At 65.1% G+C, this 22747-nt stretch overlaps 1 protein-coding gene across 1 annotated transcript in view; it reads left to right on the forward strand.

Moving 5' to 3' along the window:
- Positions 1-737: 737 nt before the first annotated feature.
- The window catches only part of ADGRB1 (adhesion G protein-coupled receptor B1), an 81898-nt gene continuing 59888 nt past the window's right edge, over positions 738-22747 (forward strand). The window contains 3 exon segments of the mRNA XM_032415564.1: positions 738-915; positions 12287-12408; positions 13908-14898. Coding sequence (XP_032271455.1) covers positions 14112-14898 — 787 coding nt within the window. The 5' untranslated portion in view covers positions 738-915; positions 12287-12408; positions 13908-14111.

A 22747-nucleotide genomic window follows, 5' to 3' on the forward strand; every position in this document is an offset into this window, starting at 1 on the left:
CATCCATCCATCCATCCATTCATCCACCCACCAACCAGCCAGTGGGCAGCCACTCCTCGGCTCCTGGAAGAGACAGAGAGCAGAAACCCAACTCTTGGCTTTCCTGCTGCATGGGGCAGGAACTGGGCTTTCCTTGGTGTGCCGCGCGTGTGTGTGCATTTCATCCGTACCCCCCCTTATCTCTCTCCCCTCCCCCACACCCCGCCCCCCGCTCGCGCTCCCCTCTAATGTGTGATCTGGAAGCTCTATAAAGCCTGATGTAATCCGTAATGCAGTCTCTGGCTCCCGATTCGGGATCCAGTTTCAGAGAGCGAGAGATTGGGGAGCGCCGGCAGCCCGGTGGGGGGAAGCAGCTCGCCTCTCTCCTCCTCCTTCTCCCCGTCCTCGGCCTCCTCCTCCTCCTCCCCTCGCCGCCCCGCCCCCGGCTCAGCTCGGCTCGCCCCCCCCTCAGGAAGGGGAAAAAAGGCGAGAAGAGCGGGGCAGGCGAGAGGAGCGGAGCGGCGGCGGCCGGAGAGGGAGCGGCGAGCGCAGGCGGCGGCGGCGGGCGCGGCGTTGGCGGCGGCCCCGGCGGAGCGAGCGCGGAGCCGGCGAGCCGGGAGCACAGGCGGCCGCGCCGCGTCCTGGCCGGGCCCGGGCCCGCGCGCCCCGCATCGCCTGCAGCCCGGGCATCCGGACCCCCAGGCGCCTGGGGGGCTCCAGCAGGCGGGGGGAGGGGAGGGGGCCTGCGTGCGCTGGCGGGGGCACCCCGGGGTGCGTCCGGCTAGGCCTGGAGCGGGCCGGGGGCGGCGGCGGCAGGAGGAGCCCCCCCCCTGGGATCGGGCGCCCAGCTCGGCCGCCGGCGACGCGGGGCGCTCCTGGGGATTTGCAACTCGCCGGATCAAGTCTTCGCCGGCGGGGCCGCCGCTGCTGGGGAAGGTAAGGAAGGCTCTGGCTGGGAACTGGGGGCTGGGGGCGCGGCGAGAGGGGCGCAGCGAGGGTGGGAGGGGGTCGGGGGAGGGGCGGGCGCCCGGACTTCCTAACTTCGCCGTTTGGGGCTTCGCAGCTCCGAGGTTTGCGCTCGGAGCTCGGGAGTTTGGACCCCCCCCCCCAGCCCCCTGCCTCCTCCAGCGGCAGCCACGGAATCCGGCAGGTCTCTGAGCGCCCGCACCGGGCGGGCTGAGGAGGGGGCGACCCTGGACGTGGTAGAGGCTCCTTGGCGCTGCTCACCCCCCCCCCCCCCCCCAGTCCACACACGCAGCCTGGCCAGGCTAGCAGGCTGGGCTGGGGAAGGCATCCCCTCCCCATCACACGCACAGACCCAGGGCAGGCTGGAGAAGGCGTTCCCGTTGTGTCCCCAACACATACAGATGCTGGCAGGGGTCTTTGGGAGCCCCAGATGTGACCCCTACAGCCACACATAGACCCAGGTAGGTTGAGGAGAGACACCCCAGTGTGTCCCCCTTCCCTTCATGACACTCAGAGCCCCCTACAGACATTGTAGGGGCCGGATATGTCCTCCCCCCACGCAGAGCCCCTGGGCGGGCACGAGAAGCCTCGGTCTCCCCCTCTCAGCCCTCACCCGGTAGACCCGGCACTGGCTTTGGAGCCCCCCGGAGGTTCTCTTCCCCCCGAATCGGGAATTGGCAGAGGGCCACCCTAGCGCCCCCCACCACCCCCCACCACCCCCACACACAAACGACCTGGCTCGTTCTGTTCTCGTCTTCTTTTCCACTTGCTCGGACAGGCCGCGCGGATAAGCCGCTCCGAACTTTGGGTCGGCCCTGCGCCCTCTCCGCGCGAAGCGGCGAGGCTAGGAGCCGGGCACTCCTCGGTCCCCATCCCCAGCGGGCAGAGGCCGTCGGCCCCCCGCCGCCGCTGCGCTGTCTGGGAGCCGCGCGTAGCTGCCTCGAGGAATGAGCACGTCTCCCTCCCGGGGAGGCTGGGGGCTCTGGGCCCAGCCAGGCGCCCTCTCCCCGGGTCCCCGTGGCCCCCTGGGCAGGGCAGAGCGCGCCTCGGGCCTGCCTCGGAGGGGGCGGCGCAGAGGAGAACAGCCGCGGAGCCAGGCGGCCGGGAGAGCTAGTCCGAGGCTGCGGCTCCGAGCCCCGGTCCCTCCGCCGAGCCTCGGCGGCTCCGGCTGGGTCACTTCCCAGGCAGCTCCGAGAGAGCGCCCAGCCTGGCAGCCAGGCCCCAGCCCGCTGGGCACCTTACCCTTCCCACTTTTATTTTGGGATTCCAAGTTTCTTGGAGCGCAAGGACCCAGGCTGGGACCTGACGAGCCATAACCCACCCCTCCTAGGCACCCTTCCGCTCGGGGCGCTCCCCATCACGTCGCATTCCCCCGGGTCTGGGGCAGGGATTCCTTAGCGGCAACTCGGGAGGAGTTGAAAGGCGTGAAGGCGCGTGGGTGGGCAGGGGGCGCGCACCCCCGCCCTAGAAGAGCCTCTTGGCGTAGGTGTTGGGAAGGTGGCTGGGAGATCTGCGCTCCCACCCCACCCTCGGGACCCAAGGAGACCCTTGGTGCCCTCCCCCACAGACACAATCACACGCCCCCTCCGAGCAGCGGCCGCGCGGGCGGTGGAGTGGGGGGAACCGGAGGCTAGGGTCCCTTTTCGTATCCGGGAGGTGGTATATGGTGTTTGGGGTCTGGAGAAGCGGCCATGGCGTCTTCTAGAACCCTGAAACCTTCCATTCCCCGACGACCCCCGCAGCCGAGGAGGCAAAGAGGGAGGTCGAGGGAGGGAGTCGCTCCCTCCCCGACCGCAGGCGATAGAGAAACTCTGCGCCCCGACGCCGGGTGCCGCCGGGTCCGGCTTTGAGTACCCCCGCAAGGTCAAGCAGGCGAAGGAGGGGGCGGGGGCTCTTGGGCGCGCCCCCGCCCGCGCAGAGTCGCAGCCTAGGGAGGGGATGTGGGCCGCCCGCCGAGTCACCCGAGCACCCGCCACCCGCGCCGGGTCCCTAGAGGCGGACGTTGCGCGCATTCGGGGATCCCGGAGCGCCCCGCGCCGAGCCCGGCGCCTTCCTTCCCGGATCGCTCGCTGCTCCTCCGCGCTGCTTTCAGACTTGTTGCGCCTGGATCTGGGGGGCGGGGGACGGCCCGGGAGCCCGGGGACCCGGGCGGCGGGGGGCCGAGCCCTAGGCCCGCGGGAATGCGCCCCGGCGGCGCGCGGACGGGCACGGCGCGGGGGGCTCGAGCCGGGAGTTTGCTGCCTCGGATCCTGGAGAAGGGCTCTTGTCCCCGCCGCGCTCCCGCGCGGGGGCGGACACAAGGCGATTCGTCGCCCTCGGCCTCACGCCGCACTCCGCCGACCCCGGGCAGGGAGGGACCCAGCTAAGTTGCCGAGCCCTCCAAGTCCCTTCCCTCGTCCGCAGGCTCCGGCCCCTCTCGGGCCTCGGCGGCCGCGTCCGTGCAATGGGAGCGCGGGTTATGCTCGCGGAGCCCTTCCAGCCCAGGCCCTCGGTGCTCGTCCCGCGATCCAACGTGCTGGGCCCGCAGCGTGCTGGGTCTGCGGCGTCCGGGCCGGCCAGGTCCCGAGGCAGCGGCGCGCCTACAGACACTCGGCTGCGAGGCTCGGCCACGGGCGGCCCCGGCAGGCCCGGGCGAGCGGCCGAACGCGGGCAGCCTCGCGTGGCGCCATCGCTCCCCTGGCCCGCCCGGCCGGCCCGGCCCCGCCTCCCGGAGCGGGTCCGGGGACCCGAGCCCGCCCCCTGGGGACACCTCCGGGCTGGGGCCCGGGCGGCCGGCGCGGGGCTGCGGTGGCGGTGGCAGAGGGCGGCGCGCTGCCCCGGACGGCCGGGAGAGGGCGCCCGCGCCCGCCCGCCGGGCCTGCCCGCCCCTTCCGTCTCCTCCGCGCCCGCCCGCGCCCGCCCCATCCTGGGCAGCCCCCGGCCGCCCCGCCCTCCCGCCGGGCCCTCTGCTGCCCGCCAGGCCCCGTCACCTGTCTGTCCGCTCGCCTGGCCCCCGTGCCCTTGCGCACTGTGCACAGGCGTGAGCGAGCGTGTTTGTGTACATGTGTGCCACGCACGCTTCCGGCATGTGTGTGCAGACACGCACAGTGTCACATCTGTGCGCAGCGCGGTGCAGGTCTCCTGGGAGTGCGCGCCCCGGATGGCAGCGTCCCGTTGAGCCGCGTTTCACCCTGGGGCAGGTCCTGTGTCCCGCACTGTGTGCAGGAGCTGGACCCTGGGAGTCAAGCTCTATCTGAGCCCCAGGAAGACCCTGAACCTGGAGGGTTTGTGCCAGCAAACCCACACTCCCCTTGTCCTCTGCAACCCTCCCACCTCCGGCCTCCCCGGCTGCAGCTGCGCCATAGGGCAGGGCTGTGATTTCCGGGGAAACACGCATGGCCCGGGGCCCCTGTGCGCCGTCCGCATGCACACACACACTACACCTGGGGGTGCCCACGTGGGTACACTTCACTGGGGTGCCGTGAGGGCCAGGGGGAGGGCATGGTCACAGCCCCACACCCCCAATGTGAAGGCTGACGAGAGGATGGGAGTGAAGACGCTCTGACAAGCCCTGTGAATCAGCTCTAGGGGGTGGAGGATAACGGCCAGCCTGCAGGGGTCCAGATGTGGGGCTCCCACAGAGGCTTCTGCCAGAAGGGGTGGGTAGGTATGGTGAAGGGAAGGGAGCAGCCATGCAAAGGCCCTGTGGCAGGCGACAGGACAGCTGTGAGGAATGGACAGGACTTGGAAAGGAGGATGAATGGCAGGTGGGGACTTCAGAGGGAGTGGGGCCCGACCTGAGCCCTGGAGGCTTTGGGCTGCTTCCTGCGAGCCGGGGGAGGACCAAGGGGATCTTAAAGAGGGGTGGCGATTTGGCCTGATGGACATGTCAAAGCAGTGGCGGGCGCCCCTGTGGACAGCAGGCTCAGAGGAGACGGAGCGCACAGCCAGTGACAGGTGCTGCCGCCCCCACACCTGTGCCGCATGGTAGACTACATCCGTCAGGACCAAATGCCCCCCAAGACCCCCGCACCCAACTTGCAACAGGAGCAGACTCAGTGCAGCGTGCGCGTCCCATCAAGAAAAGCGCACAGAGTACCACTGCCCTGCGGTCTGGACCCCACTGTGCACGCGCACATCCCAGGGTGAGGTGTTGCTCAGAGGGGAGAGTCTCCATGGGCACAGCTGCAGGGGACGGACTAGGAGCCCCTCCCCCCAGGAGCCCCGAGACCTGCAGTTGCGGCTGGATGCAGAGCTCTGGGCTCGGATCCCCGATGAGCCTGCCCCGGCTTGGCGTCCTCAGCTGTGTGCTGGGGCCGGCAGTCCCCCCGTCTCACAGGGTGAGGCAAAGACTGGCGCTCAGGGACAAAGCGCCAAGCACGCTAAGGGGGCACCTCTGTCCTGCTCGCCCTCACTTCCCCTGCCCTCCCCCTTCTTCATGTGAACCCATGCCTATTAACCGAAGAAGTGGCAACGGATGGGAACACAGGGTCTGGGGAGCAGAAGGGAGTCTCCATCTCGCGCCCAAACTCCAGGTCCTCCTGCCCCGTGTGACCGTTAGCGATTCCCTAGCTTGCCACAAGACAACTGCGTGTGTCTGTCCTGTAAATGGTTCAGGCAAATGGAAGTGTCCAGTGTACACTGTGGGCCTCTGGCTCGCCCCCCACCCCCACTGTCGCCTTTGGCACCTCCATTATCTTTGTGCTGGTCCCACCACCTGTCTTCCCGTGCATGGACCTCTGTGAGCCCCAGCACCACCAGAAGCCAGGAGAGGCCGCCAGGGCAGGCACCAGAGTTGGGCCCCAGCCCAGGCAGTTTTGGGAGGCTGGCTGCCAGTTTTGGGGTTCTGACTCTTGGCTGAGACATGGGCTGAGGTCCCTGAGGAAGAGATGCTGAGGGCTGGTGGGCAGAGGCCTCAGAGCTCTGCAGGGCCCTGCAGGGCCCTGACCCCCACCTGGATGGGGGGACGGAGGGAGCACCAGACCCCACCCCCTGAAGTCTGCGCCTCACCCCCCCCAACCCCTATTAAGCCCTGAGCCTGCATGGGAGTTGATGGCCCCAAGCTCCCTCCTGCTTGGCAAGGTGACTTTGGACCAGCCGCTTCTCGGAGACTCCATGACTCAGGGCCAGGAGCCCTTCCACCCGGTGCCCCAGAGTGCCGAGCACCGCAAAGGGCGCCGCTGAGGTTGGGGCTGTCGAGGGCAGGTCTTGGTAAGGACCTGATCTGGCTGGGGGGTGACATCCATGCCCTGGGGAATGCATGGAAGGAGAGAGAATCGGCAGGGAGAGAGTGCCCTCCGCCGCCCGCTGCCCCTGCTCCCCGCCGCGGCCCAGACGAGCCCTGACCTGTCCCTGGGCCCCACCTCGCAGGTGGTGCCTCCGGAAGCCTTCCTCTCGACAAGAGCACGCGCACTCGCGCACTCACATGTGTGCACGCACACCCTTGCACACCAGCACGCCGGCAGCTCGCTCATACTGCGAGTGCACGCGCTGCCTCCCCCACACAAAGCCTCATACACACGTGTCCTGGGACACACACACTCCCTCATACACTGCACGAACATGTGTGTGCATGCATTCTCTGCACCCGCACATGCTCCCAGCACCCCAGCCTGTCTATCCGTGGGCCCCATGGTCCTGCCCTGGGGCGCCGGGTCCGCTCGTCTCGGTCTCCCTCCAGAGCTGGGGGAGGGGGGCTGTGGTTGGGGCCTTGAGCCCCAGCCCCTCTCTCTGTCTGTCCTTCTCCTTGGCTGGCCCCCACAGACAGCAGAGGTCACCCTGTGGGTGGCGGTGGCCACACTGGGTCAGGGGCCTGGCCTGGGGGCTCCTCAGGGCAGGCTTGGGGTACCCCGCAGCCTCCGGCTGGGGGAGACTTTGCCCCTCCAAGCACTGGGTCAGGATGCCTACCCTGCGTCTCCTGGGGGTGCTGTTGGAGGAGGTACGGGGACCCTGGGAGCCAGAGACCTCACTTCCCTGGAGCGGTTGCAGGCTAAGTGCCAGTCTCTACTCATCCCCTCCACACGCCGTCAGGACCTCTGCCGTCTCCGCCCAGCCAGGCCTGCCGGGGATGCCCCTGGGACCTCAGCACCTTCTGCCCAGGGCAGCCCCACGACCTGAGCGTGCCCCCCAGCCCCTTCCTGACCACTTCTTCCCACCTTTCTGCTGTCTGCTGGCCCTCTCCATGTGACCTTGGGCAGGTGACCTTGGACAAGCCCATCCTCCTGGGAACCTGGGGAGCACAGATCCTGGTGTGGGGGTGTGGATAGGGGCACCACTCACAAGCCAGCAGCCAGGTGGGCAGGGCAGCAGAGCCTCTGGCTGTCTCGGGGCACAGGGGCTCACTCCGGACACCGAGCCGGCCGACACAGAGAGGAGAGGGCACAGTGCCATCTGTCACACTCGGAATCGCTGCGACCCCCTCCTCATGAGAGTCCCCCACCCCGGTGGGGAGCCCCTAGCCCTGGGACAGATGCCGTCCCTATCCCCACTTAGGACGCTCCCAGGAGTGTGCCGGATGTGAGTGACCCCACGTGTGCATGTGTGCGAGGGCGCGTGCATGCGTGGGGATGCAGGACACATCTGCTCCGGGGAGGGCCCGGCAGGCTCAGGTACGGCTTCCTGGGGCAGGCCCTTGCCCTGTGCCCTGAAGGACGAGAAGGGGTTCGCCGGGCAGGGGCAGCGGGGGCAGCCCAGGAGGGGCAGAATGGAAGCAAAGCCAGGAGCTTGAGTGCACGGAGCATCTTCAAGGCCTGTGAGTGGTTCGGGGTGATGGGATTCTGGGCAAGAGGAGGCGTGGCGAGGCCCCTCAGAGAGCTGGCCCCTGGCTCCGGGACCGGGGGGCCTGGGGCAGTGGGGTGGGATGCGGGGTGATAGTCTCTCACTCCTGACTACTGAGACGGGGGCTCTGTCGACCTCCTTTGGGAAACAGAGGTGAAGACGGCCTTGCCCTCCGTGGGTGGGGGAGCAGGTCGGGGTCTGTATGGGGGGGCCTGAAGCAGAGCCAGCACAGGACAGGCCCTTCCCAGCAGTGGACCTTCGGGTGGGGAGGGGGGCTTCCTCTCTTCTCTTGCACAGTTCTGCCTGGCTTCCAGCCAGGTGCCCCCCCATGGCCCCTGGGCCCAGGCCGGCGGGCAAGGGAAGGAGGCTTCCTGAGGGGCTGGGGCTGGCAGGCATAGTGATGTGGAGGGCCTCTCAAGGGCCTGGCCTGGGGGCTCCTCAGGGCAGGCTTGGGGTACCCCGCAGGTCAGATGGGGGGTTCACCGGGAGCCTGGCTCACACGGGCTGGGAGTGCGGGCAGCTGGTGGCTGTGGGGTGGGGGGCAAGTTCTCACGCCCCACCTGCTTCTGTGCTCATGGAGGGAGGCCTGCCTGGCCTTTCCTGGCCTCTCCTTGTCCTGGGTTGTCCTGGATCGATGTCAGCAGTACCCCCCCTGCCCCCATCAGACCCAACACGGCCTCCCCGGGGACCAGGATGCCTGACCTGCTACGGCCCAGGAGGGATGTGTGGGGGCTCAGGGACCCCCTGGGCAGGGAGGGCAGGCTGCCATGGGTGGGGGTGGTCGCGCGTCCCTGGACGGCCTCTCCTGCTTGCTCTGCCGGCCCCTGCCCGCCAGCCAGCCCCTGGGCTATTGCTGGTGCTGAGGGTGCCCACCCACCCCTCCCCCAGTGCAGCCTCTTCCCAGGACACACAGGCAGGCACTGTTCAGGGGCCGGGCAGGACAACAGAGTGCCTTTTGTGGCTGGCATCTGGGGATGCCATTGGTGGCCTGGGGTGGGTGGGGAGGGGATGCGGAGGCCGGGCCTGAGGTGGGTCTGTGTGTGTGCACTGGGCCTTGCGGGGGAGGGTGCTGAGCCTGGGGAGGAGGGTTGGACAGACCCAAGTGGGGCTGGAGAATCATGGAGCCTGCGGGGGCAGCGTCCAGCCCAGGCCCTTGTACGGTGGGGAAACCGAGGCACCCGGGGCTTCTGCTGTCGGGGCGGGGCCACAGATGGCCTGCACGTGCATGGATGCGTCTGGGACGGTGTGGAAGGTGGGCGGGGCACCCCGCGGCTGATGGTGGCCCTGGGAGCCTCGCTGTGGCCTTGATTCTGCTCCTTCTGCACGGGGGTGCCGTGGGATTGAACAGGGGGGTTCCCGTGGAGCAGCCTGTGGACAGTGCTCAGGAAATAGCAGTCACTCTCACTGGTCCTCCTCACCCTGACTCCCAGCTTCCTGTCCCCACCTGGCACCGCCGCCCCCCCCCGCCCACTGTCACGCCCCTCCCATTCCGGTGGCCTCTAGCCTGTGATTCCGCTCAGACACCTGCAGGGCTCCCTTGCCCTCCCGCGCAGGCTCGGGGAGGCCTTGCAGCAGGGGCAGGGCTGAAGCTGGCCAGGGGCCTGGGGGCTGGACACCAGGAAGAACTTCCTGGCAGCAAAGGCAGTTTGGCCCTGAGAAGGTGATGGGGGAGGTGGGCACCCAAAGAAGCTCAGCTGCTAATGGTCACTGTCCTTGGGAGCCCAAGAGGGGCAGTGGGTGACAAACTGCAGTCACCCGGGCTGGGATCTGGGGGACCAGTGACCAGACCAGTGGCATGTGTGTGGGGAGAAAACAGCCCCCTGTGAGCGCTCGTGGAAAGGACCGGCGGTGGCCACACGAGAGCCCAGCACCAGGGGCAGGGCGGAGCCTCCTCCAGCCCCTCCCGGGTGGCCACAGCAGAGTCAGAGAGCCCTGACCGCCGGCAGAGGCCTGCGCGCTGGATGCGGCCGAGGGAGGGGCCCGAGCCAGCCCCGGGCAGGTGCTGTGGGAGCCGCGGGAGCTGCCCGCTGGCCCTGTGCCTGGTGTGGGGCCGGCCTTCCTCCGGGCCCGGCCCTCCCGCTCTGAGGCCCTGCCTTGGGCTCCTCGGGGCTCTGGCCTGGCCACTGGGTTCTCCCTAAGCGGTCCCCTCCAGGTCCCCTCCTGTCCCAGCGTCTGGCTGGCCCTCACATCCCAGGGAGCACACGCTGAGCCCGGCTCTCTTCTTGCCGTGCGACCATGTACAAGCATGTGACACACGTGCATGCGTGCGCAGATGTGTGTGTGCACATGCACACGTCTGTGCTTTCACACGCGTGCCCGCACATGGGCACAGAGCTGCCTCCCATCTCCTTGAGGGCCCCCGCTACCCAGCGTCGTCTCTGTGACCCCGGCTTCCCCTGGCCCAGACCCTACACAGGCCCCTGCCTCGCTCTCCCTGCCTGCACCTGCCCCCGGCCGTAGGAGGGACCCCAGAATGAAGATCAGATCAGGCCCTGCCCCCACTCATCCTAGGACCTGACCCGGACACTGTCCCCTCTAGGACCCCGCCCCGGGCACCAGAGCGGTCAGGACCACCCCCATACGCCCCCACCGTGTCAGCACCACTCGCTGTGGCCTGGGATAGACTCCACTTAGCCTCCGCCGCGGCTGTATGACCTGGGGCCTGACACCAGTGTGCCCCAAGCCTGCCCAGTTCTCTGCCTGCCTGGGGCCGCCTTGGCGCAAGAAGGCTCAGAGGGGCCTCGGGGCCACCTATCCACGGTCTTGTTGGAGGGGATCAGGTAGGGAGCCAGTGGGGATGGAGGAGGCCTCATTTCACTGGAGAGGCCTGGGAGGTAGAGGGTGAGTGCCCACTGGCAGGTGCAGAAGCCATCCCAAGGACAGCCTGGGCCTCTGCCCTGTGACCCAGCCAGCAGAAGCCAGGCCGGGCCGGTCCCGTGATGCTCAGACTCGCAGCTGGGACAGCCTTCTGGCCAGCAGAGCCTTCCCCAGCACCCACAGTGTGGGGCAGTTCGAGTCTGAGATGTGACCTGAACCCTACTGCTTCCCTCCCGACCCTGGCTCCCTGGTGGCCCTTGTGGGGAACCCCAGAGCTCCCAGGCACGCTGTTTGAGAACCCCATGAGTGGGCACTTCTAGGCCATCTTCTGGCCCTAGGGGTCTGTGAAGGCTCACTGCAGAGCCTTGGTCCTGGGCTGCAGCTACCTGAGGGGGCTCTGAGCTCTGCCTGACCTGCCCCCTGCCACACCCTCACCCCTGCACGTCCCCCACACACATCCCACAGCCCAGCTGGCCACTGGGACTTCTGTCTTCTCTCTCCCCAGCACCCTCCCCCCCCTCCCCCCCCCCCCCCCCCCACCATCCCTGCCCTTCCCGCCGAGACCACTCTCCCCCATGGACTGCAGGGCTGCCCTTCTTGGGGGCACGGCCCTGCCTCTAACCCTCCCCGCCACCTCTTCTTGGTGTGCAGGACACTGCAAGCGGGCCGCACCCCCCTCCCCCGCCCCGCAGGTGCTCAAAGAGTGGAGTGAGCCAGTGACGATGAGGGCTGGTGGTAGGGATGCCGGGAGGACCTCGGCTCGGCCCGGCTCCCGCGGCCCTGGGACAGGCATCGGGTTAGGTGCGGCGCAGAGGGGCCAGCTCCGACTGGCAGCCCAGGCTGTGGATCCTGGCTCAGGCACCCGGCACCTACGAGTCCCACTGAGGCTGACTCCTCTGGGGTCCCAAATGGAACCCTAACAAAGTGCCCCAGGTTACAGTTTGCTGCTGTCAACACAAAATGCCGGGCACAGGACAGAGCTCCGCAGAATGTCTCCTCCAGCCCAGGCCGCCGAATCCACGGAGGTGTGAGCGCAGAGGCACTCTGTCATCCCAGCACCACATGGCTGAGCATCTACTTCTTCCAGATGGGATGACGGAGGCCCTAGAGGACCCCGTGCCTGGCACAGGCCCTCAGGCCACCTCCTGCACCCGCTCCTGGCCCCCCGGGAGCAGCCCCCTCCGCGGGAAGGCTATGGGATGGGCTGCCAGGGGCTGGGATGAAGAGGGAGTGTACGGACAGGAGAGGGGCTGTGGCCGAGGGGGGCCCTGGCCTGAGTCATCTCAGACTGTGCAGTCCCACTGGGGTCGGTGATGGGGTGCAGTGAGGTGGGCAGATGTATGTGGAGGTCAGTTTCTGCCGGGTTCTGCCAGCATCCCCCTGGGCCTGGAGCATTAGGGAAAGGCTGCCCCTGGGTTGGGGGCTGGCTTCCACATTAGGTCCCAGCCTGGGACTTGGCGTGGGGGGGGTGGGGGTGCTGCAGTGGGGGCTGAGGCTCAGGGGAGGTTTCGGAACACACTGCCACCTCTCTGCACCAAGCCTGCAGGGGACCGACCAAGTCTGGGATTGGCTGTAGGACCCTGGCCATGGCCTCTCCATCCCCATGATGTGGGGGGCAGGTGGCCAGGGCCAGGGGGCTCTGCTTTGCCCACATGCAAGGCCGGCCCCAAGTGGTCTAGAGGCAGCGGGGGGCCAAGGGCCAAGTGCAGAGTCTGCTCAGCTCTGCCCAGAGGTGCCAGGATGAGAAGTTTGTAAAATCTTTTCTCAGGGCACCTAAATGTCTGCCACGAAAGAGCCCCCAGAGGACCGGGTTTGGCCCAGCTACCCCAGATCCAGAACCCCACTCCAGCCTCCTCTCCCCTCTAGAGTCACCTCTTGCCCCGAACACAGGTAAACCCCCAGGTCTAGCTCTTACCCTCTTGCTGAGAGAGTGAGGCTTCACCTCCCGTTTTACAGATGGGGAAGCGAGGCTGGGGGAAAGGGACTCGCCCGAGGCCACACAGCCAGGAGGGGCAGCCCAAGTCCGGGCACCCCCACTTGGGTCTGCTCAGGGCCCAGGGCCGCCTGTGCCCAGCTCCCTGCTCCGCCAACAGCCAGTGCAGGAAGGACGCCAGCCAGCTGGGCCTGGGCAGCAGGAAGCAGCGAGTCCCTGTGGGCAGGCGGCCGGCACATGCAAGGTCAGCAGAGGGGAGGCCGGGCCGCCTGGGGGGCCGGCGGCAGCTCTCCTTCTTCACCCACCGGCTCAGCTGCTGCGTGGGACGGACAGCTGGCTCAGCTAGCGGCCTTGGCGATAGTGGGGAAACTGAGGTCTGGAGGCAGAAGGAACTTGCCAGGGTGCACGTGGTGGCGAGTCCAGGAGGGGCATCGCCCATTTCTGAGCCCAGAGTGGCTCCGCTGTCCCTGCACTAAGGGGCTGGCGGCTGCCGCCCCTTCCCCAGCACGCGGCCAGCACCCTCTCCCAGAGCAGGGAGGGGACCCCGTGAGCTGTGGCACAGGCTGGGGTCAGTGGGGGAGGTTCGCGGTGGGTTCTCCTACCCCTCACTGTGACCTCCGGCGAGTCACTTACCCTCTTAGCCTGGGTGTCCCCATCCTGAAGCTGGGGGTCCCGGTGCCGGCCTGGCAAAGAAGGGGTGAGGCAAAGGCTTAGTGTCGGCTGAAGCCTGGATGTATGTGGTTCTGGGTGGCTCCGTCCCCAGCCCTCCCTGCCCAGAGCTGCAGGGCCCCGGGGCCAGTGGGTGCCCAGGGTGGGAGGAGGAGGAGGAGGGAGGCGGCCTGAGAGGCTGCAGTGACCCGTATGGTAATGTCACAGTCCCAGTGCGGTGAGGAGGCACCGGGCGAGGGGCAGGCACTCCCACCCCTGGGGGATGGAGGGAGTGACTTCTCCCCTCCACAGCCCCCTCCCCTTCCTTCCGCTGAGGTTTGTGGGTTCTTCCCTGAAAGGCAGGGGATGGGGAGGAGGAGGGGCAGAGAGGACCAAGACCCAGGATGGCCAGGAGAGAGAGCCAGGCCCCCCACCAGAGGCCCCAGGGGCGAACGGCGGCTGTGGCCATGATAGGAGCAAGCAGGCAGGCCCGGAGCCCACGGGAGCCACACCAGACTGCTCAGCCACACGGACACAGCGAAGGCCCCGGTGGCACTCGGCCCCCGGCCCAGTGCTGCCCACCCATCCCTGCTCCGGCCAGGCTGGAGGAGGAGGCCCCCGGCCCCCTGCAGGTGGACACACTGGCAGGAGGTAGACACGGGTGGACCGGGCAGGTGCCTGGGAGCCGCGCCAGGCCCTACGTCAGCCGCGCAAAGCCCAGGCTGGGCAGTGGGGCCCAGCCGCAGCGTGCCCAGGGTCCCAATCTCCCCGGGGGCTCACCCCATCCCCTCTTCTGCTCTTCTTCCAGCTGCTGCTGAAGCCACAGGCCCGTGTCGGGGCCCCGAACTTTAGGAGCCACTGCTGCCCTTGAGATCGTCTGAAGCGCTCCCCTCCTCCTGCCCCCCCGGCTCCTGCCCCGCCCGGCCCCGCCGTCGCCGGACCCTGGCATGTCAAGGCCTGGCCCGCGCCTGCCTGCCCAGCCCGCGGAACCCCGGCGGCCCCGCGAGCTAGGATGAGGGGCCAGGCGGCCGCCCCAGGCCCCCTCCGGATCCTGTGCCCCCCGCTGCTGCTGCTGCTGCTGCTGCTGGGGTGGCGGGCGCGGGCGGCCGCGGGGGCGGACGCGGGGCCCGGGGCCGAGCCGTGCGCCACGCTGGTGCAGGGCAAGTTCTTCGGCTACTTCTCGGCGGCCGCCGTGTTCCCCGCCAACGCCTCGCGCTGCTCCTGGACCCTGCGCAACCCCGACCCTCGGCGCTACACGCTCTACATGAAGGTGGCCAAGGCGCCCGCGCCCTGTGGCGGCCCTGGCCGCGTCCGCACCTACCAGTTCGACTCCTTCCTGGAGTCCACGCGCACCTACCTGGGCGTGGAGAGCTTCGATGAGGTGCTGCAGCTCTGTGACCCCTCGGCGCCCCTGGCCTTCCTGCAGGCCAGCAAGCAGTTCCTGCAGATGCTGCGCCAGCAGCCGGCCCTGGACCGAGGCCCCCGGCTGCGGGGGGGGCCCCCGGGCCCCAGCGACGACTTCTCCGTGGAGTACCTGGTGGTGGGCAACCGCACCCCCAGCCGGGCCGCCTGCCAGGTGCTGTGTCGCTGGCTGGACGCCTGTCTGGCGGGCAGCCGCAGCTCCCACCCCTGCGGCATCATGCAGACCCCCTGTGCCTGCGTGGGCGGGGACACCGGCGACCCTGCCCCCGGCTCCTTGGCCCCCCGCGGGGACGTCTGCCTGAGGGACGGCGTGGCTGGCGGCCCTGAGAACTGCCTCACCAGCCTGACCCAGGATCGGGGCGGGGATGGCGCAGCAGGTGAGTGCCCGGCTGGGAGAGGACCTCCGCTGGCTCTCTGGGCAGAGGGCGGGCTGGGGGAGAGGGTCATCTCTGCAGGGCTGCCCCGGTCACCAGCCCCCGGCGTGGTCACCTGCCCCCGGAGCGGTCACCTGCCCCCGGAGCGGTCACCAGCCCCCGGCGTGGTCACCAGCCCCTGGCGCGGTCACCAGCCCCCGGCGTGGTCACCTGCCCCCGGAGCGGTCACCAGCCCCCGGAGCGGTCACCAGCCCCCGGCGCGGTCACCAGCCCCCGGCGCGGTCACCTGCCCCTGGAGCGGTCACCTGTCCCCGGAGCGGTCACCTGCCCCCGGCGCGGTCACCTGCCCCCGGAGCGGTCACCTGTCCCCAGAGCGGTCACCTGCCCCCGGAGCGGTCACCAGCCCCCGGAGCGGTCACCCGCCCCCGGAGCACACCACCAGGGAAGCCAAATGCGTTGGGATAAGGTTGCTACACGCATGTGCTGCGGGCGGGCGGCCTGAGGTCTTTGTCCCGGGTCCCAGGGCCCGTGTGCCTGGCGCCTGGGAGGGGCCTGCTGAGTGTCAGTGAAGGGATGAACGATGGATTTCTCCCAGGATGAAGGAGTGTTAATTCCTGGCCGGGGGAGGGTCCTTCCATCTTTGCAGGCAGACGGGCTGCTATGGCCTGCGGTGGGGTCTGTGGGGCCTCCGAGGACCCGGGCTACATGGAGGAAAAGTGAGCCGAGTGGGCTGTTTGGAGATGTGGTTGGGAGCTGAAATTTGGGGATTGAATGTGGTTCGGCCACACCAAGCATGTAGCCAACAGCTGGTCACGGCGCGCCTGCAAGGTGCTGTGGGCACCAGGGACACGCAGTGGAAAGAACAACAAAGACCCGTTGTCGAGAGGCTGCCTTCGGGGCAGAGGAAGGGGCCAAAGTCACGAGGGAGCTCATCGGGAAACAATGCCGGGGAAGGGTCTGCGGTGGGCTGGGGCCTCTGTTTCACCAGGAGGTTGGGGGTCACCTGGACCAGGGAGCCGTGTTCAAGATTCCGGGAGGGGCGCAGTGAGCCCCAAGGGTGTCGAAGGGCATTGCAGGCCGCGGACGGGGTGGACGTGTGCCGGGCACCCTAGCAGAGGGCCGGCGGGTCTTGTGCGGTTCTCGGCCTTCGGAGCACCTTGGCTTCTCCTTAGAGAGCTGGGAGCCCATGTGGGAGGACGTGACTGGGGGAACGGAGTGCCGGTGGGGCTCGGTGGGCATTCCTGGGCAGGTTTGGTGGTGGAAGGCCCCTGGCAGAATGCCCGGGGTTTCGTGGGAGCATCCGGGAGGCTGGCTCTGTGGCCGGAATGGGGAGGCAGCAGGGGACAGCTCTTCTCAGACTGCTGAATGGCACGCAGGCCGGGCAGCTGAATACAGGCGCCGAGCATCCAGGGGCTGGGCCTGGCTGGGGGCTTCACGCTGGGCAGGTCACTGTGGGGCCAGGTGACATTGTCCAGGGCCCTCGGCCAATGAGGTCAGCGGACTGCTCCGAACCAAGTCTTTAAAGGCAGAAAATAAGCTACAAGAGGTTTCAAGGGAAGCCAGTTATCTGGGAACACAGTTCCAATCATGGCCCCCGCCTGTACATCCCAGAACGTCTGGGAAGCAGTGAGCATAGCTGGAGAGGAGCAGAGGAAAGGGGGAGGCCACTGCCTCTCCCGTGGTCTCAGGAGGAGGCAGGCAGAGCCCCTGTGTGGTGGGGGCAGATGGGGTGTCCAGGAAACCAGCACAAATGCCCTGGGGACATTAGATGTGTGGGGGGGGGGCCCCCAGCAGCAAGGTAGGAGGCTAGAAAGGCTGACCTTTGGGCTGGGCAAGATATAGGTCGCTGTGACTTTGGCTTGGGCAGCTTCCGTGGTGAGGCTGGAGGTGGTCCTCGGGGGACGAGGAGGAGCAGAGCAGAGGGGCAGTAGCTGGTTTGGGAGATGGGAGGATGGTGCAGGGCAGGGCCAGGCCCTGGCCCGGCCTATAGTCTTGCTCTGCCACTCCCCAGTGGTCATTTACCCCCTGAGCCTTGGTTTCTTTGTCTGCAAGGAAGGACTGTGGTGCCACATTGGGTTTGATGGCCCCAGGGCCCGGCCCACCGTGGCAGCCGTGCATAAGAGCTGGTCTGTGTTAGCCTCGCGGGGCTTTAAGCAGAAGAGTGACATGCGCTGGTGGTCCTTGGGCTGTCAATGCAGAAGGGCGCTGGAGCTCAGAGCGGGAGTTGGGGACAGGGAGGTGGCCAAGGCAGGCACCCCAGAGGGAGCTGATGCTAGCCTGGCAGGGAGGGAGGAGGAGGGCCTGGGGGGCGTAGGAGCTGACGGTTGTGCTGGTATGCAGGACATGGGGAAGGAGATGGCTAGACCACCCCCAAATTTCCATCCAGGAGCTGGGGAAGCACGGGGTGGGGTCGCAGTGGGGAGGAAGATCCGGAGGTCAGACTGAGACTTCAATGTGGGATTGTCGAGGGTCCCCCAGGTGGGACTGTCATTTGATTTGAGCAGGGCACTCTGGGATCTGGAGCACCAGCACAGGACCAGGTCAGCCTGACCCGCACTCGCTGAGAGTCCTGGGCCAATCCCAGCAGCTCTGTTGGCCCCTCAGGCCGCTTGTCTTTAAAATGGAAAGAGCAAAAATAATCTTTCCATGATTGCGTGAGGAATGAAGACCGGGTGGAAGCGATTCTGAGCAAAAACGATGCCAGCAACAAAATACCAATGCCCGTGTCCATCATTAGGTGGGGGACAGAGGGAAGGCTGCCAGAGGAGGAGCGCTTGGGGACGGAGGCTGGGCAATTGGGGCTTGCACGGGAGATGCTAAAGAAGGAAATGTTTGGAAGTGGTACTCAGAAGAGGACAGGAAGATGTGTGTGTTTGCACTCGTGTTCACACCTCCACGTGCACGTGTGCAAGGACAGGTGCACACTATCGTGTGTGTATGCGTGTCATGCATTGTGTGAGCACTCTGTGTTTGTGCATCCGTGGATACAAGTGTGTGCACACGTGTGAGTGCATGCGTGTGTGTTCACGTATGCCTCACATCGGTATGTGCATTGTGTGTGCAGGTGTGTGCCCATGTATATGTGCAGGATATTGAGCGTGCACAGGTGCACGTTCACGCCTGCATGTGTGTACACACGTGTGCACAGCTGGTGTGAACAGTACACCATGTGTTCCTTGTGCTTGTGTGTGAGCCCATGCGAGTGAGCACTCATGGTATGTACACATGTTCAAGCATGCCTGTGTACACACGTGTGCACGGCTGGTGTGCACAGTACACCTGGGTACATTGTGCTTGTGTGTGAGCACTCACGGTGTGTATGCATGTTCAAACATCTGTGTGTACACGTGTGCACAACTGGTGTGCACATGTGTGCGTGTGTGAGCACTCACCATATGTACATGTGTTCACACATGCATGTGTACACACGTGTGCACAGCTGGTGTGTATGGTACACTGTGTGTACATTGTGCTTGTGCGTGAGCACTCATGGTGTGTATGCATGTTCAAGCACGTGTGTGTACGTGTGTGCACGGCTGTGTGCATATGTACAAGTGTGTGTGAGCACTCGCCATATGTACGTGTGTTCAAGCATGCATGTGTACACGTGTGCACGGCTGATGTGTACAGTACACTGTGTGTACATTGTGCTCATGTGTGAGCGTGTGCGTGTGAGCACTCACAGTATGTACGCGTGTTCAAGCATGCATGTGTACGCACGTGTGCACGGCTGGTGTGCACAATACACCGTGTGTACATTGTGCTCGTGTGTGCGAGTGTGTGTGTGAACACTCATGGTATGTACACGTGTTCAAGCATGCATGTGTACACACGTGTGCACGGCTGGTGTGCACAGTACAGCATGTGTACATTGTGCTCGTGTGTGAGCGTGTGCGTGTGAGTACTCACAGTATGTATGTGTGTTCAAGCATGTGTGTGTACACACGTGTGTGCGGCTGGTGTACACAGTACACCGTGTGTACATTGTGCTCATGCGGAAGCATGTGCGTGAGAGCACTCACAGTATGTACGCCTGTTCGAGCATGCATGTGTACACATGTGCACGGCTGATGTGTACAGTACACTGTGTGTACATTGTGCTCATGTGTGAGCACGTGCATGTGAATATGAGGGTATGAGCGCATGTTCAAGCATGCATGTGTACACGTGTGCATGCTGGTGTGCACAGTACACTGTACATTGTGCTCGTGTGTGAGCGTGTGCGTGTGAGCACTCACAGTATGTATGCGTGTTCAAGCATGCGTGTCTACACACGTGTGTGCAGCTGGTGTGCACAGTACACTGTACATTGTGCTCGTGTGTGTGTGCGCAACGCAGTATGTATGCGTGTTCACACATGCATGTGTACACACGTGTGCGCAGCTGGTGTGCACAGTACACCGTGTGTACATTGTGCTCGTGTGTGCGAGTGTGCGTGTGAACACTCACAGTATGTATGCATGTTCAAGCATGCATGCGTACACACGTGTGCACGGCTGGTGTGCACAGTACAGCATGTGTACATTGTGCTCATGTGTGAGTGCGTGCGTGTGAGCACTCATAGCATGTACGCGTGTTCAAGCATGTGTGTGTACACAGGTGTGTGCAGCTGGTGTGCACAGTACACCATGTGTACATTGTGCTCGTGTGTGAGCATGTGTGTGTGAGTACTAACAGTATGTAGGCATCTTCAAGCATGCATGTGTACACACGTGTGCACGGCTGGTGTGCACAGTACACCATGTGTACATTGTGCTCGTGTGTGAGCGTTGCATGTGAGCACTCCCAGTATGTACGCGTGTTCAAGCATGTGTGTGTACACACGTGTGTGCAGCTGGTGTGCACAGCACACTGTACATTGTGCTCGTGTGTGAGCGTGTACGTGTGAGCACTCACAGTATGTACGCGTGTTCAAGCATGTGTGTGTACACATGTGTGTGCATGGCTGGTGTGCATAGTACACCGTGTGTACATTATGCTCGTGTGTGAGCGTGTGTGTGATTACTCACAGTATGAGTGCGTGTTCAGGCATGCATGTGTACACACGTGTGCACGGCTGGTGTGCACAGTACAGCGTGTGTACATTGTGCTCATGTGTGAGCGTGTGCGTGTGAACATTCACGGTATGTACGCGTGTTCAAGCATGCATGTGTACACATGTGTGCACGGCTGGTGTGCACAGTACAGCGTGTGTACATTGTGCTCATGTGTGAGCGTGTGCGTGTGAACACTCATGGTATGTACGTGTGTTCAAGCATGCGTGTGTACACACGTGTGCGCGGCTGGTGTGCACAGTGCACCGTGTGTACATTATGCTCATGTGTGAGCGTGTGCATGTGAGTACTCACAGTATGCACGCGTGTTCAAGCATGCATGTGTATGCACGTGTGCGCGGCTGGTGTGCACAGTGCACCGTGTGTACATTGTGCTCGTGTGTGAGCGTGTGCGTGTGAGTACTCACAGTATGTACGCGTGTTCAAGCATGCATGTGTACACACGTGTGCGCGGCTGGTGTACACAGTACACCGTGTGTGCATTGTGCTTGTGCAGAAGCGTGTGCATGTGAACACTCACAGTATGTACGCGTGTTCAAGCATGCGTGTGTACACACGTGTGCATGGCTGGTGTGCACAGTACACCGTGTGTACATTGTGCTCATGTGTGAGCGTGTGCGTGTGAACACTCACAGTATGTATGCGTGTTCAAGCATGCATGTGTACACACGTGTGCACGGCTGGTGTGCACAGTACAGCATGTGTACATTGTGCTCATGTGTGAGTGCGTGCGTGTGAGCACTCATAGTATGTAAGCGTGTTCAAGCATGCGTGTGTACACAGGTGTGTGCAGCTGGTGTGCACAGTACACCGTGTGTACATTGTGCTCGTGTGTGAGCATGTGTGTGTGAGTACTCACAGTATGTACGCGTGTTCAAGCATGCATGTGTACACACGTGTGTGCGGCCGGTGTGCCCAATACACCATGTGTACATTATGCTCGTGTGTGAGCGTGTGCATGTGAGTACTCACAGTATGAGTGCGTGTTCAAGCATGCATGTGTACGCACGTGTGCACGGCTGGTGTGCACAGTACACCGTGTGTACATTATGCTCATGTGTGAGCGTGTGCGTGTGAGTACTCACAGTATGCACGCGTGTTCAATCATGCATGTGTACACACGTGTGCGTGGCTGGTGTGCACAGTACACCGTGTGTACATTGTGCTCGTGTGTGAGTGCGTGCGTGTGAGCACTCACGGTACACACGCGCGTCAAGCACGTGTGCGATCTGAGGCTGGGCTCCGTGCAGGGCCAATTCCAGCGCTCTTGACAAAGGGCAGTGCCGCGGCTGTGTGGCCAGGCTGGCGGTCTCGCGGGAAGACGATTTGGAGAGTGTGTGGGCTGGGACTGCCCGCCATGTGGAGGAGGGGGCTCACCTGCGCTGGGCAGGGTGGGCCAGCTGTGGTCACTGGGCCCAGAGGCAGCTCCCACCTCAGGACATGTCCCTGGACCCAGAATGCCCTGGTGCTTCTGGGATCTTGGGAATAAAAGCTCTCGTAGCAGTATTAACAGCAGCCGTGTCTTGAGGGTTTCCTTTGTGCTGGAAGCATCCACACATTAACGAGTTTACTCTTTCTAGCAGCGCATTAGAGAGGCCCACCAAGCACCCTCCTGCCCCTGGGCCTTTGCGCTGGCTGTTCCTTCTGCCTGGAACACTCGTCCCCAGATACCTGCAGCGCTCCTGGTCTCAAGTTCTTGCCCAGACACCACCTTCTCGGCAAACCCTGGCCGTGCTGTGTCAGACGGCGGCAGCCCGAGCCCCCCTCTCCAGCCCCACCCGCTGTCCCTTTCTCTCTTTCCACAGCATGTATCGCCCGTGAACACTGATAACTTGCTGATTTTGGTGGGTCCCTGCCCCATCTTCTGTCTCCACTCGGGTGTAGGCACCACCCAGCTCACCACGTAGGCCCCAGCGTGCGGAACAGTGCCCGGCGCGGGGCAGGCCCGTGATGAGTGCTCCTTCACTGGAATAAGGCACAGAGACGTTGGGGCAACAGCCGGGGTCACACAGCTTGGCAGGGGCGGGCTGGCCGCAGGGCCAGCCCGTGGCTCCTGGGTGGCGTGCGTGGGGGCTTCTCCTCCAACAAGCTTTGCCAGGAAGCTGGCACTCCTGTGTGCACGTGTGGGCGGCTCACGGACCGGGGAGCTGCAGCAGCCCCTCGGAAGACATGCAGCCGAGCCAGGTGGGTGCCAGACCCCAGATCTCGTCCGCTGAGCCAGGTGCCCCGGGCGCTCCGCCCCCCCACGCTGGCCAGGGGAGGCCCGGGCAGGCACGGCCCTCCATCTGCACCCCAAGAAGGCCGCGCATGGCGGCGCCGGGAGCCTGGCCAGCCTGTGGCCCATTTTCCGCCCCCCCACCACCCGGCCTGTCCAAACGCCACATGGCTGCGTCACGCCTCCGACCCGGCGAGCGCTCCTCAGGCCAGAGCAACTGTTCCCTGTCCTCCCCGCTGCCCGCCTGCCGCCCCGCGCCGGGGTCTCTGGGGGTCGGCTCCCACAACCCTGTCTCCCCGTCTCTTTCCCACAGTCTCTCTGCGTTTTTGCGCCTCTGGTGAGATGGGGCCGTTTCTCTCAAGGGTTGTTTTAAATATTCATGTTTTAATTAAAGAATTTTATTGCAGAAGCGACACATAAGATAATGAAAAAGCAGCATCCTGGGGGCTGGGAGCAAGGGTGTGTGTGTGCACGTGTGTGTCCCTGTCTGTGTCCCCGTGTGTTCCCGTGTGTCCATGTCCCCGTCTGTGTCCTCGTGTGTGTCCATGTCTAAGTGTGTCCCTGTCCATGTCCCCGTGTGTGT

Source organism: Phoca vitulina, unplaced genomic scaffold (assembly GCF_004348235.1).
Source record: "Phoca vitulina isolate PV1807 unplaced genomic scaffold, GSC_HSeal_1.0 scaffold18, whole genome shotgun sequence".
NCBI lineage: Eukaryota > Metazoa > Chordata > Mammalia > Carnivora > Phocidae > Phoca > Phoca vitulina.